Source organism: Didymella exigua (genome assembly GCF_010094145.1).
Source record: "Didymella exigua CBS 183.55 unplaced genomic scaffold M421scaffold_7, whole genome shotgun sequence".
NCBI classification, from domain to species: domain Eukaryota; kingdom Fungi; phylum Ascomycota; class Dothideomycetes; order Pleosporales; family Didymellaceae; genus Didymella; species Didymella exigua.
The window spans coordinates 855,569-869,069 of record NW_022984781.1 but is presented as its reverse complement, the minus strand read 5'-3'; the positions used below and the strand labels follow the sequence as shown (position 1 = coordinate 869,069).

The 13,501-nt window shown below is 52.9% G+C and overlaps 2 protein-coding genes and 1 non-coding gene across 3 annotated transcripts; all 3 read left to right on the top strand.

Moving 5' to 3' along the window:
* Positions 1–357: 357 nt before the first annotated feature.
* M421DRAFT_t37 lies at positions 358–446 on the top strand. The gene has a single exon. It is a non-coding gene; the product is annotated as a tRNA-Ile (tRNA).
* Positions 447–1,166: 720 nt separating this feature from the next.
* Positions 1,167–3,691, top strand: M421DRAFT_418451 (uncharacterized protein). Its single transcript, XM_033591790.1, has 2 exons — positions 1,167–2,192; positions 2,245–3,691. The coding sequence occupies exons 1-2, from the start codon at positions 1,551–1,553 to the stop codon at positions 3,499–3,501; spliced, it is 1,899 nt and encodes a 632-aa protein (XP_033451214.1). The 5' UTR covers positions 1,167–1,550; the 3' UTR covers positions 3,502–3,691.
* A 5,003-nt stretch (positions 3,692–8,694) lies between these two features.
* M421DRAFT_3232 (uncharacterized protein) lies at positions 8,695–13,086 on the top strand (the record flags this gene model as incomplete). Its single annotated transcript, XM_033589315.1, has 2 exons — positions 8,695–11,191; positions 12,314–13,086. The coding sequence occupies 2 exons, from the start codon at positions 8,695–8,697 to the stop codon at positions 13,084–13,086; spliced, it is 3,270 nt and encodes a 1,089-aa protein (XP_033451213.1).
* Positions 13,087–13,501: the final 415 nt, after the last annotated feature.

Sequence of the window (13,501 nt, the reverse complement as noted above, 5' to 3'; positions counted from 1 at the left end):
TGCCCCTATGCCTCCTGGATTTCACGAGGGTATAAACGAGCAGTCCTCCGGAGTGAGCCTTCTGGTTGAGGGCGTCTGAATTATTGAAAATTCGAGAAAATAGCTTACGTACATGGTGGAAGGACGCGTTGTCAGTAAGGACTGATCGAGGGGGGCGGCAACGGGATGTTGTGGTGGGACTTGCTGACTGCCTATTCGCCGAAGGCTCGAGAGGGCTACCGAAGCTCGGATCTAAGGTATGTTAGAGTCAGAGCTGCTGAGGGGTCCGGTCAGCAGATCTCTGCAGCTGCCACGACTTGCTTCTCATTTTGGAAGTACAATAATTCAATTTTATTCTTTGAGGCTTTCATGAATTAAGGTCGCTTAGCTCAGTTGGTTAGAGCGTGGTGCTAATAGACTAAGCCATTGATACGCCAAGGTCGCGAGTTCGACCCTCGTAGTGACCATTTTTTGCCCTTCTGGGGTTGATAACTGATGCAACTTGGCGTGATGCATGTATTAACGTTGCCTGCGCGCGTGGGTTGTCTTTTTGCTTGGCAGGCTGGTGGTGCATGTTTGTGGGTGGCTGTACGGTTGACTGCACCTTCAAAGCCCAAAAACGTGGTGGGCAACTAGCCGCAGATTCTTTGGGATTGTACAAGTCCACGACCGACTACAAGTATGTGACGAGGTTAGTGTTAGAGCCAGCTCTTTTGTTTCTTGTGGCCAACTTCGTTGCTGATCATGGTGGGCTTGCTGCAGCGCTCAGCCTCACACCCTTATCAGGCGTCCATGACGACGTTATCTTGACGCGCAGCCTTTCGTCAACATACATATAAGTGATACTGAGAGGACCTGTACATAGGAGCTGTCAACGATCCCCGGAAGATCCCCTTGAGCCCACCGATCTTGTTTCGAGTCACAGGACGATTGCGCTCCAGTTCCACGAAGCTGATCAGTCGGCCTCTGTAGATGGCATCATTGTCGAATCCTTCTGGACGCTGTGATATGACCTTCGTACGAGACCATCTCGATCGAATCGTTCTGAGCATTCTCAGCTCCATAGAAAGTGTTTGCGGGAGTTGCAGGCGTCGAAATGTGCGGTTTCGACAAGGCGCGAGGAGCGAGCGAAGTCCGCGCGGCATGAGGACCGGCTGGCCCTGAAGCAGAAGCCTTGGCTGACTTAGCGATGCAGGTGACCGGCCATGCCTGATCTGGCTGCACCTAAACTCGAAGCGTGCCAGCGCAGCTACCGTCTTCGCAGCAAAGTGCCGTGCAGCAATTCCGCCCGCACTCCCCGCAACATGATGGGCGCATCCACCCAGGTCCAGCTCCGCGATTCCCTACAACCGATTTTGTTGCCGGCCAGATTTCAGTCCCGTGTTTCTTGCCATGATGCTGTCTGACACTAGCGGCGTCCTCACTGGACGTTTCTTAAAGCTGTCGATGCCGCTGTTTCGATGCCGATCAGCATTGTGTACTACTACATCAATTGATACCCACGAGAGCTTCTTTGTTGATTGCCTCGTACACTACCCTTTAATTATTATCTTCATACACCGTCGAACACAATGGCCGTCGAAAACTACGACGTCGTCATAATCGGTGCTGGACCAGTTGGTCTCTGCCTCTCCACATGTCTCTCAAGATGGGGTTACAAGATCAAGCACATCGACAACCGACCCGAGCCCACAGCGACCGGCCGTGCAGACGGTATCCAGCCCCGATCGCTGGATCTTCTCCGCAACATGGGTCTGAAGCGTCAGATCATGGCTCACGAGCCTGCGAAGGTATACGAAGTTGCTTTCTGGGATCCGAGCTCGAAGGGTGGCATTGTCCAGACCGGCACATGGGCTAGCTGCCCGAAGTTTATTGATGCACGCTACCCATTCACAACGCTGCTGCACCAGGGTCTAATCGAGAGGGTATTCATTGAGGATATCGAGAAGAACGGAAATACGGTCCAGCGCCCATGGACAATTACTGGATTCAAGAATGATGGGAAGGACGCCACACACCCAGTAGAGGTCAACCTTGCCCATGTCGATGGCACACATTCGGAGACTGTACGAGCGAAGTATCTCTTCAGCGGAGAGGGCGCAAGGAGTTTCGTTAGGGATCAGCTTGGTGTCAAGATCAGGTACAAGGACCCAATTGCGCACGTTTGGGGTGTCATGGATGGTGTTGTCAGGACGAACTTCCCTGACATCAAAGTATGTCAATTTTCGGATCTAGTCTCTACTGTAAGCGACTAACAGTTTGTAGATGAAGTGCACAATTCACTCAGACGCAGGATCTATTATGATCATTCCCCGCGAGGACAACATGGTCCGTCTCTACATCCAAGTTGCCAGTTCGACAGATAAAGACTGGGACCCCCGCAAGCAGGCCACAGCAGAGGAGGTACAAGAGAAGGCAAAGGCGATTCTGAAGCCATACGAGATCACATGGGATCGCATCGAGTGGTTTTCTGTCTACCCTATCGGGCAGGGTATCGCTGAGAAGTATACACTTGACGAGCGTATCTTCATGGGTGGAGATGCTTGCCACACACACTCGCCCAAGGCCGGCCAGGGCATGAACACAGCGTTCCTAGATGCTGTCAATCTGGCCTGGAAGATTCATCACGTGGAGTCTGGTTGGGCGCCTCGTTCCAGCCTCTCTACCTACGAGTCGGAACGCCAAATGATCGCTGAAACCCTTCTTGACTTCGACGCACGCTATGCAAAGCTCTTTTCCACGCGTATACCCTCTGCTGGTGAAGTCGCAGGCGCATCCGCGGCTTCCACAGAGGCTGAGGAGAACGAGTTCATCAAGACATTCAAGGCAAGCTGCGAGTTCACATCTGGTTTCGGTGTAGCATACAATCCCAACTCCATCAATTGGAGCTCCGAACACCCCGCGCAGCACCCCCTTCTCCTCCAATACGAGAAGGGCACCAAGCTGCGAACCGGCCGCATCATGATCCCCGCAACCGTCACCCGTGTTGTCGACGCCAATGTGGTACACCTCGAGCAAGAGATCCCTCTGAACGGCTCGTACCGCGTCTACATCTTCGGTGGCGCTCTCGGCCAAACAGCCACCGCGCTCAAGGACCTCGCATCCCACATGTCCGCTCCGACATCGTTCTTCTCCAACTTTCTCTACAAAGACATCGACGCCACCGACCGCTACCACGAGAAGCACAACCCCCATACTTCTTTTCTCTCGCTCGCCATCATCATCAACGCTCCTCGCGCAAAGATCCACATCGACGAGCAGCTACCTAGGATCCTTGCACGCTACGCTGACCACGTCTACGCGGACGATGTGTGGGATTTGCGGGTTCCGGATGCGAAGGCGGCGGCACACGCAAAGGTGGGGCTTGATGAGGAGAAGGGCGGTGTTGTCGTTGTCAGGCCCGATGGGTATGTCAGTGCTGTTGTCAAGCTCGAGGAGGGTAGCGGGACGGCGGATGCCCTGAATAAGTACTTTGGTGCTGTGACAGGGAAGAGCCTTGGCGGCGAGAGAGCGAGTTTGTAGAGTCGGTTTGGAGACCTTTTGGTGTTTGCTTGCATAGCGTGTTCTTGAATACCTCTACCCGTGGACTGTACATGAGATGGTTTCATCCATTGTGAACCTATTCATTCTTTCTCCAGTGCTTCTTTTGTGTTTTACTTAGTCTCACAGATATGAACGAATGCAGGGTTTAGATAATGGTACAGCTTTCTCCATCACTACTCGGGCTTTCTTCACAAGCTCATCAGCATATTTTGCCTCCGTGCCTACACTGTGCATGTGTACACTAAACAAACGTTCGCTGCCAACCTGGACGAGCTCATCATTTTGTTGCGCCAGATTTTTCAAGCAGGCTATACCGTGCAGTCAATCCCACGCTCTTTACATGACATGTCGAAACAGAACTTTCGTTAACGTAGTTTACAAGCGAGTCGGCCATACAAGCGAGTCGGCCATACAAGCGAGTCGGCCACCCAACCAACCTTGCGCATCTCTACGAGTGTATATCTCAACAACACAATATTATAATACATATAAATTAATAGAGCAGATTAGTTTGCACCTAACTCTCTTTTTTGCACGTACGTGAGTTGTGCCCAGTCTCTCTACACTTTGTGCAGCGCGCCAGAGCCTGGCGGCTGCGGCCCAATAGCTTTCCTCCTTAATGCTGCTTACGAGCAATCTGCTCGTCAGCCTCACATTAAGCAAGTAGATCCTCTCCAGCTCCCTTTGTTGATACTCCCTGCTTCTGTATGCGCTTTTTCTTAGGCTGTCTACACGCACATGCTGCCTTGTTAGCTCTCTCAAGACTAGTAATCTAATCACGCATCAGCTCAGCTGAGAGCATCATCACCTTAGCGCCCTTCTTAAGCTGGTGAATTGCCTTAATAATTGAACCTGGTGATGAGCTCTTATGCTGTTGCACGCGCTCACTTATCAACGTTAATTGAGCCTCAAGCTCACGTATGTTGCTCGGCGTACGCACCTCCCAGAGAGCCTCTGGTAGAGCAACTGGAGTAGGTGTACGCAGCTGCACGTCAAGCTTTGACAGTACAACATCTAGTTGGAGAGGCACAAGGCCTGCACCTTGAAAGGCTAAGCAGATATTAGTTAAGGTAAACAATCAATTAAACGCTGTCTTAAAGGCTAGCAGGAACCCAAGTTTGGTAATGTGGTTGATGTAGTGGCGAATTAGGCTCTTAACCTCATGGCTGTACGCGCACTTCAACAGCAAGAAGTAGCCAACATTAAGTAGCTGCAGCAGGTGGGATGAGTGAGGCGGCATGCAGACCGTATAGATATTGTTCTCCTTGCAGAGCTCTTGAAACTCAAGAGAGTGGTGACTCTTATTGCTATCAAGGATGAGCAGATAACACGCACCAACAACGCAAGTCTTTGTGTGAGCGTTGAAGTGCTTTAGCCACTCTACTCCTAGCTCATTATCTGTCCAGCCATTGTCACTAACTGCAATTATCTAGTTGTGTGGGATCTCTGCTTCCTTGTACCAAGCAGATAGATGATACTAGCCAGCAAAGATAAGGAACGGTGAAATTGACCAGCCAGCAGCGTTAATGGCAGCAACTGCTGTCACCCATTCACGGTCGCCAGGCTGGACTGTCTTTGGCTGACCTCTCCTCTCTGACCCTGTCACAACAAGCTAAGTTGTGATCTTGCCTATCATAAAGCCGGCCTTGTCAAAGTTGTAGACGTCATCATCACAGATGCTGTACTTTGCCTTTGTCTCCTCTACAAGCTTAAACTAGCTTCTGATTAACACAGGATCCTCACATAGAGCTCTCTGCCTATCATATGCTCGATTGAAACGCGTTGTGAGACTGTCTGTACGCTTAACAAAGTTGCGCGGCCAGTGGACGCCAACCTGACCAGCGCTGCGCAGAGCCAGCAATTTATCAGCCATATCACGTACAGCAGCGTACGTAGGCGCGAATCCACGTGTATCCAAGTTGAGTGTATTTCTGAAAATCACCTCCTCCTCTTGCTGAAAGAGCTTCTTGAGTTGGGCTGGCAATCGCGTCAGGCAGGCTTCCCAGCGCGTCGGTCGCCTAGCGTTGTTCTTGGGACGTTGAAGATAGTAGCAGCGCGTCAGTTACTTTGAATTTGGCTGGCATCAAGAGATAAGACGGCAAGCTGGACATCTGCTTCATTTGAAGTAGTTTGAGAGGCTTTGCATGGAGCCATTGTACGTTGAGATGAGAGAAGTGCGCAAGGTTGGTGAGGTGGCCGACTCGCTTGTAAACTACGTTAGCCATTCGATGACGTGAACATGTTGAAGTCACGGTACAAAGATAGCGGTGCCCTGTCTCGCAGAATATCCGTTTCACGGGTTGTCTTTGCAGTCATCGCAAGCTCAAAGAAGTTGTGGGCTACCTCGAAATCGTGGCTGGAGACAGCCTAGGCCATTTGAGTGAATTTTGCTTTCGACTATCCTTTTCGTTGATAGTGACTTGAGGCTAGAAAAAGAGAACGCATGATTAACAAAACATGACGATAGGTAGCTGAACCGTTCATGCTGGGTCTTTGCGGGCGGCTCGCTCGATCAATGACTAGGAACATACGACAGAGCGCTCAGTACTCGGAGCAGAGATGGACATACCAATGTTTTTTGCTTGTTGGCTTCAATTGCGGAAGAGTATAACTAAGGCCCAAGCTGATATTCTTACAAGCGTCTCGGTGTGCGAAAGTGATGGCCCATGAATTTGAAGAGCTGCTAAGTTGCAGCTTGTGCCCCTAAAGAGATTAGTCGTGCGGTGACGAGCTCCCTCGCTGCCATTGTTAGTGATGTGAGCATCTAGCCTGTGGAGCGATCTTCACAGCAACATCAACTCGACTGCCATTATTATTCGTCCGGAAATATTTGTCTCGCAAACCTACACGCTCATACTTGCACATCACGCCTGCCTTGGCACATGCGCTTGCATCAATTGCGATGTTCCGTTGTTCCACGTGCTCCCCCTAGATGGAATTGTCAATGAGTCTGCGGGAGTGATAACCAGACTGAAACGCTTAACCGGCAGCAGATCCTTGCTGCAGGAAGTTGTCCACCGGACGTGCTGAGGAAACAATCAAGTCGCATGAGGATTAGGTGGGTAAGGTAATCTTTCGCGTCTCACAATTGTGGGCTGACAAACGACAGCGGAAGGAAGCATACACTGACAGCGATCATCATGAACTGGTTGACGAGGGGTTGCGACGGGGTGAATCTGCTGTTGATGAAGGTTCTCGAAGGAAGGGTTCCATGCTCTGCAGACGCCGCAGCCCAGACCACGCCTCAAATTCATGAGTTGCGATTGTGGCCATCTCGCCATGATGCCATGCATTGACGAAGCCACCGCCTTCTCGTATGCTGCTTGGCTAGTCTCAATGTTTATTGTCCGAGAGGAGAGCTGCCGCAAGGCGAGTCGCCAACGAAGCCGTATCGTGTTGGGCCCAATACGGTAGCGGCACAGCTGATGGCTTGTGTGAGTAGTTAATTTTGCATGCATCAAGCTTCTGGTCGACGACCGCGCGCATCTTGAAGGTCGATCACCGCAATTTGCAAAGAGTCGCGGTGAGGCTGGAGGTCGTGAAGGAAGGCTGAGTGGAGTGGCAGCTGCGTTCAGCTCACCTCCTTATCTGGTGCTTTCGCCAATCAGCGTAGTCGGTCCGGCTGCCCACTGCGCGCTCCACCCACCAGCGCCCACTGCTGAGCGCGCGCCTCTGACATTGCTATCATCGTGCCATTCGGCTATCAGCCGCGAATCGCTTGGAACGCAGTGTGATAGCGAGTGTGACAGCAATCGACAACGGTAAACAAGAGCGACTCGCCGTGCAACACCGTCGTCGAGCACCTGGACTCGAGAGGTCAGATGACGCCGATCCGTATCAAGGGAGCGCTCGTCAGTACTCCACTTGGCTGCATCCTTCGGCTCCAGCTTGCGCATTTTCACGAATGCTGCCGCGAGGAACGGGTCGACGTGCGTGTGAAAAGGTTTCGAGCCTGCTCCTGTGTTCAAGATGCCACTCTGCTCCATGCCGCTTGCGGCAAGGTGCTTACAAATTTAGGCAGAGAGTCAAGCCAGTTTGTGCTGATTTGTGAACTCTTGGAAGGGCAGGAAGGTGATAACATCCTTGCTCACGCATTCGTGTCGAAGTTTCACAAATGCTGGGACACGAATCGGGAATCGGGCCAAGCAAACCTACGCTCCAGAATAAAACTTCACGATGGCTGCGCGGGTCATGTTCTACAAACGCAGTTCACCGTTGACAACGCAGCTGGACTGTTCAACAGAGCCACAGTGGCCATCGTCAGCGCAGCTGGCCCAGGACGATGTTCCGACAGCCGATGGTGTGTTGCTGCAGGGCGAGGAGATGCAGCTAGACATTGCAGGGGGAGCCGGACTTTGATTGGACTGTCTCACCGTTTGCCCCTGAATGGTCCGCCTGCTAGCCCGTTTCGAAGGGATGTCCACGGCAGCCAACCTTGCACGACCGTGAGCGCGGACGGACCCCTTGCGAGGCCTCTGCGGACTCCTCGCAGTCGTTCGGGCTCACGTCTCTTCCTCAGTCGCTGCAGACCAGTGTCTGAATAGCTTCACCTTGACGGCATACCACCGCACACACAGGGCTGTGCTACTTTCCCTCCTTTCCGCACATCACTCGCTCGTACCCACCCTCTCTCTTTGATAGAGAGCAATCTGATCGCTCGCTGTGCATTCTTCCAGCTGCCCTGTCTCAGGCCGACCTTCGTTCGAAACCTTCTGTCTCGCTCCACACTGGCACCTGTCTTCGATTCGAGTACGTCTATCGCAATCTGGATTGAATCAACAACACTGACGTCGCGTCTTGCTCCAGCATACCTAGCTGACGACCCACGGATGCGATCAGATTATCGCAGTATCCGTATCTATTCTCGTACCTCGCCTCACCGGCGGACCTGGTACCTAGGACGACGCTGTTGACGCTCATCGCCCCATCGCTTGTTCCGGTCACAGCTAGACCTAATTGCATCGCCTGTTGCTGTCTTGCACATAGCCAACGCGTGCTCGACACTCACACCAGCTTCTGTTTTGTTTAATCTCTCCAGTCGATATGCGCAGCCTGTCCAACCACTAGCCGTTTATCGTTCGCTATTGCTGGTGTCTCGACTTGGTACTCAGGTGCCCTGTCCCTTCCTTTCGTCCACCTACCTTTTGGATACATTAGTCACCCGTCGGCATCATGAGCGACAACACGAAGGCTAATGACGGCCCTCCCACCCCCGTGTACGACCTTACCGGGCATTGTTCGATCATATACAACAACACACTCTACGCATACTCATCCGCCGGATTCCAGTCGCTGGTACTGGAAGAGGGGGAGGAATGGAAGAAATTGCCTATGGACATATCGTTGACGGGAGCCCAGTGTGTAAAGACATCGGATAAGCTGTACGTTGTTGGCGGATCTCCAAATGCGACCGCTGCAGACTGGAACTACCCCGGATTGATGCACTACACGTTCTCAACAAAAAGGTGGGACTGGCAACGATCGGAAAGCTGGAATACGCAGAACCGTCAAAACCATGGCGCCACATATCTCGTCGGGTCAGACAAGATTCTTGTTTATTCGGGCTCCCAGAAGACGGGGGACGAGGGTGCATCACCAGAGACTTTCTTATTTGCCACAAAGGAGCCGTTCGCCGTGCAGAGCTTTCCCTCGAACGGCGTGCCTCCCTCCGTACGGCCTATGCTTATGGCATGGGACACGACTTCTGCTTTGATGATTGGAGGTGGCGCATCGAATTCTGCTACATGGACGTTCAGCGAAGATAAGGGATGGCAAAACTTGGGCGTCACTTTGGACGCTGGCATCGTGAACCAAGAGTCGGTTCAATGCACAGTCCAGATTGGAACAGATGGAAGCAAGGTTCTGCAAAAGTTTGACATGGGTGTTTCACCCAACAAGGTTGAGCGCATCGTCCTCCTCGGCGAAGGAGGAATCGTGGCTAAGACAGGCACGACTGTTGGCGACAAGGCAAAGCGAAACACCATTGCCGACTGGCCAACTTACAACGCAACTGAGGCACCCTCAAACACACGGTCGGGCTTCACACTCGCCGAGGGTGACGACGGCATGACTGTTGCTCTTGGGGGCAATACACAAGATCCATTGTCTCTCTTCAATGCGAAAGAGAACGCATGGGTGAACGCGACAGCGTTTTTCGGTGGGCAACAAGTTATTTCCGCCTCAGAAACATCGTCCATTTCGACCAGTAGTCCTACAACGACAGCCTCCTTGACTGCGTCTCCCAGCGCATCTGCGACTGATTCAACAGGGGCAGCTGCGGCACCACCAGACAACAAGTCCAAGATGCTGACAGTTCTCGGTGCTACCCTCGGCACAATCTTCGGTATCGCTGCGGTCCTGATCTTCATCTTGTTCTGCCTTAAGTACAGGAAGAACAAGGTCAAGAAGGCACAACAGGCTGGATACGTAGGACGTGAGAAGAACCGTCTCAGCTTCGCAGACCGCGGTGCAGACTTCATGAAGGAGGCTGGTGGTTCGGTAGCCACCTACAACCTTCCCCAGAGCAATGACTCCGTCACATCGCTAGCCATCATCCAAGGCAAAGGCGGCTATGGACATAAGAAGAACATGGCTAGCGATGCCAGCACAGCAGGTCTTGTCAAGAAGCCCAGTCCGCTTGCGTACTCGCAAGAGCCTTACGAGCTGGCTAAGTTTGATTTGAAGCCTGAGCCTGTTGAGGAGAAGATGGTCCGACAGAACTCGAGCCGCAACCCACCAGCAAACAAGTCCAATGGACGCAGTCGAAGCTCTGGCTGGAGTCGATACTTCGCCAACAACGAAGCCACCAACCTTGCTATGCCAGCCACTAACGACAATCGATCCACTTTTGCATCGGACAGGAGTAGTATGCTCAGCCAGTCACAATACACTAACTCACGCGTACCGAGCCAACACCCATCACCATACGTTCCTCCGCTCGAAATTCCTAAATTTGACGGCCAGCGTCTCAGTCGAGTAGCCAGTGGAAGCCCCACGCTTGGCAGCGTTCAAAGTCTATCTCTTCCGCATCAGCCCATGCAGGCCACGCTTGGCCGTGCCAACTCGAACGGCAGCTCAAGAAATTCTGCACTGAGCCATGACGAGCCCCATTACTTCCGCAACCCTGTGGAGAGTTGGACGCCAGTTGGCGATGACGAGCGACCACCCAGCAGTGCGTACACTGGCAGCATGGTGATTGAGCCGAACAACAACCATAAATTCGACGGTGCCAGCTCGTACTACCCTGATGACGGCAACTCCTTCTACCCGAAGAGCAACTTCAGCTCTTTCTATCCTGGTCAAGGGAAGAACTCGCTCGATGTCCCTGATGCCCGGGGTAGTACATTCACGATGTTTCCCTCGGCGCAGGCGTCAAGTGCACACGTCGAAGAGATGCCGCAGAGCAAGTTCAGCTCCATGTATCCCGTGCCACCTCGCCTCGGCCTAGACCCACAGGATCGCGAGAGCACAGTCACCGTCTTTCCTGGTCCTCATCAGCCTCAGACAGCACAGATCGAGACCATGCCGAGCCCGGTTCAGAACACCTTCCACCCAGGTATCCCACGCGTAGGCCATGAGAGTACAGTTACAATGTTCCCTGGCGACCCTCCCGGAGGACCAAACCCTCCCAACAGCAAGGCGGGTGACAACATGTCATGGCTGAACTTGGGTGCAAGCCGATGAATTCACCCTGTCTCCAACTATGTGCTCTTCTAGGGGCATACGCATATACACAAACGGTTCCGGAAAAGCATTACCATCAGTCAGCGACGGATCTCCTATTGCTTGTACAACCAGCTGTTCTCTTCACTGATCGAGCATGCATTCTTAGCGCCGGGGCGTCTGCTTTCGTTTGAATTTATCGCACCATCGAAGCTCACGCTTCACGACCACCTAGCCGGTCATACAGATACCCGACGCAGTACCAGCTTGCATCAAACTACTTTACCACCCCCACTACACCATCGTATCTGTAGATACTCTCAATAGCTTCTCGTCTCTCGTTGACCATTATTTCCTCTTCTCTTCTGTCTGCTCGAGCTGCATTCCATTTTTCTGTGCATACGAGTGTTCATTTCCTTGTCCGAGAGTTGAAGGCGTCGCAAGATGGAGACAGATTATCTGTGTGTAGCTAGTAGATGCTGCCTTGTTGCAGCAATGCGTCCAAGATGGACGACCAATAGTAATGATGAAGTCGAGTTGATGAAACGTTCTCTATGTGCTACTGCGACCCCCTGAACGTGATGGAGGACCGTGGTAGAGTGTTTGAGAACAACATGGAAGGCACGGACGACTGGTGCATGAACGTCATGCAGACATTCTTTCACATGAGCATCGGCCGAGCCCCCCTCCTAGTTGAGGCTCAAACCTCTTGGCTGGGCTGGTCGGCATTTTCTCCAACCAAACGAGTCACGAACTGCTTTGGGCCTCGGCAATTGTGAATGCCCCGAGCGCCATCTAACAGTCGCAGAGCCACTCACCGACTCAACACGCAGCACTGCTAGCGGCCGACAATTCTCTTCTAGGCGCACGTAGCTATGTATACCGCCGCAAGGTTCGCCGTATCGAGACATGTGGGACTCGGGATTGCGCGTGGCAGAATTGCGCTCGCGCCTGCACGGGGCGAGTTTGGCCGTGGGAATGTCAAATGTATAAAAGAGACATCCTCAAAACGCGTCGGCCAGCTTCGGTATCAGAGTACTAGTGCTGGTGAGTACCTTCGCTCCCCTCATAAACAACCTCTCTTCTCAAGACATCTCTGCAATTGGACTGCGTAGCTGACACGTCCTAGCATCAGAAACTCCTACCAATACGCAAATCCCCACACCACCTACCGCTACCAAAAGACCTCCCTACATCCGGTTCCCAATCGCACTCGCCCTCACTCTCTTCACCTTCGGAGCAGGCTTCATCATGGCCGGCGCGCCCGCAGTAGAATCCCTCCGGGCCCTCGCCAACCCGCCCAGCGACGAGGAGACCCTCACACTCTTTACCCCCACGAGCGCCGAAGTCGCCGAAATCGAGAAATCAATCTTTACCCACCCATTCACACAATCGCTGCTCGACGACGAATTATACGTTGCTTCGCGCCCTCACCTCAAGATCCCAGAGCAATTGCGCGCGCAGAACCTCACGGCCGGAACGCTACTGGGCGCCGACAAAATCGCCGTCCCGCCGCTACAATTTAGCACCGTAGACGGCAGTAAATTCGTGTCCATCCAATACCTGGGATCCGCGCTGTGCGGACACCCTGGCATCGTGCACGGCGGGCTGCTGGGCACGCTGCTCGACGAGGGGCTCGCGCGGTGCTGTTTCCCCGCACTTCCGAACAAGGTCGGCGTCACTGCCAGTCTGAACATCACATACAAGGCGCCGTGCATGGCGAACCAGATCGTGGTGCTTGTTGCGGAGACGACGAAGGTCGAGGGCCGCAAGGCGTGGGTCAAGGGGCGGTTGGAGACGTTGCCGAAGAGTGAGGGGGAGAAGCCGGTTGTGCTTACTGAGGCGGAGGCCCTGTTTATTGAGCCTAGGCAGGCGGCGCAGTTGAAGAGGGTCGTGGTTTAGAAGGGATGGGGGCCATTGGGTGGAGTTTGGAGTTGTGATTGAGAACTGAGCGAGCTTACCCAAGAGGGTATGGGTGTCAGCTCATTCGAGAGACTTGTGATGGAGTTAGATCCATTGTTTGTATGAGATATGTACAGATTTTGTGGCCAAATTTCAGAGACCTGACCTACCTGATTTCTCATTGGCGACTTCTGCTAAGCCTAAACTACCCTTACTCGTGGAAGGAATTGCAATGGCGACAGCAAGCCTTGCAGTTCACTAGCATACACTCGCTCTCTCTGGACGCTCTGTAACCTATGACTGCTCAACTCTACAGTCCCCAGGGCTTCCGCTCCCCGTACCATGCAGTCTCCACCGCAGCCCACACAAGCAACCTTCCTCAATCAGTAGGTTGACCATTAACCGTAGAGAACAG

Coding starts and splice junctions, on each gene's coding strand:
- M421DRAFT_418451 (XM_033591790.1), top strand. CDS start 1,551: ATGGCCGTCGAAAACTACGACGTCGTCATAATCGGTGCTGGACCAGTT. Junction 2,193..2,244: donor CGAACTTCCCTGACATCAAA/GTATGTCAATTT, acceptor AACAGTTTGTAG/ATGAAGTGCACAATTCACTC.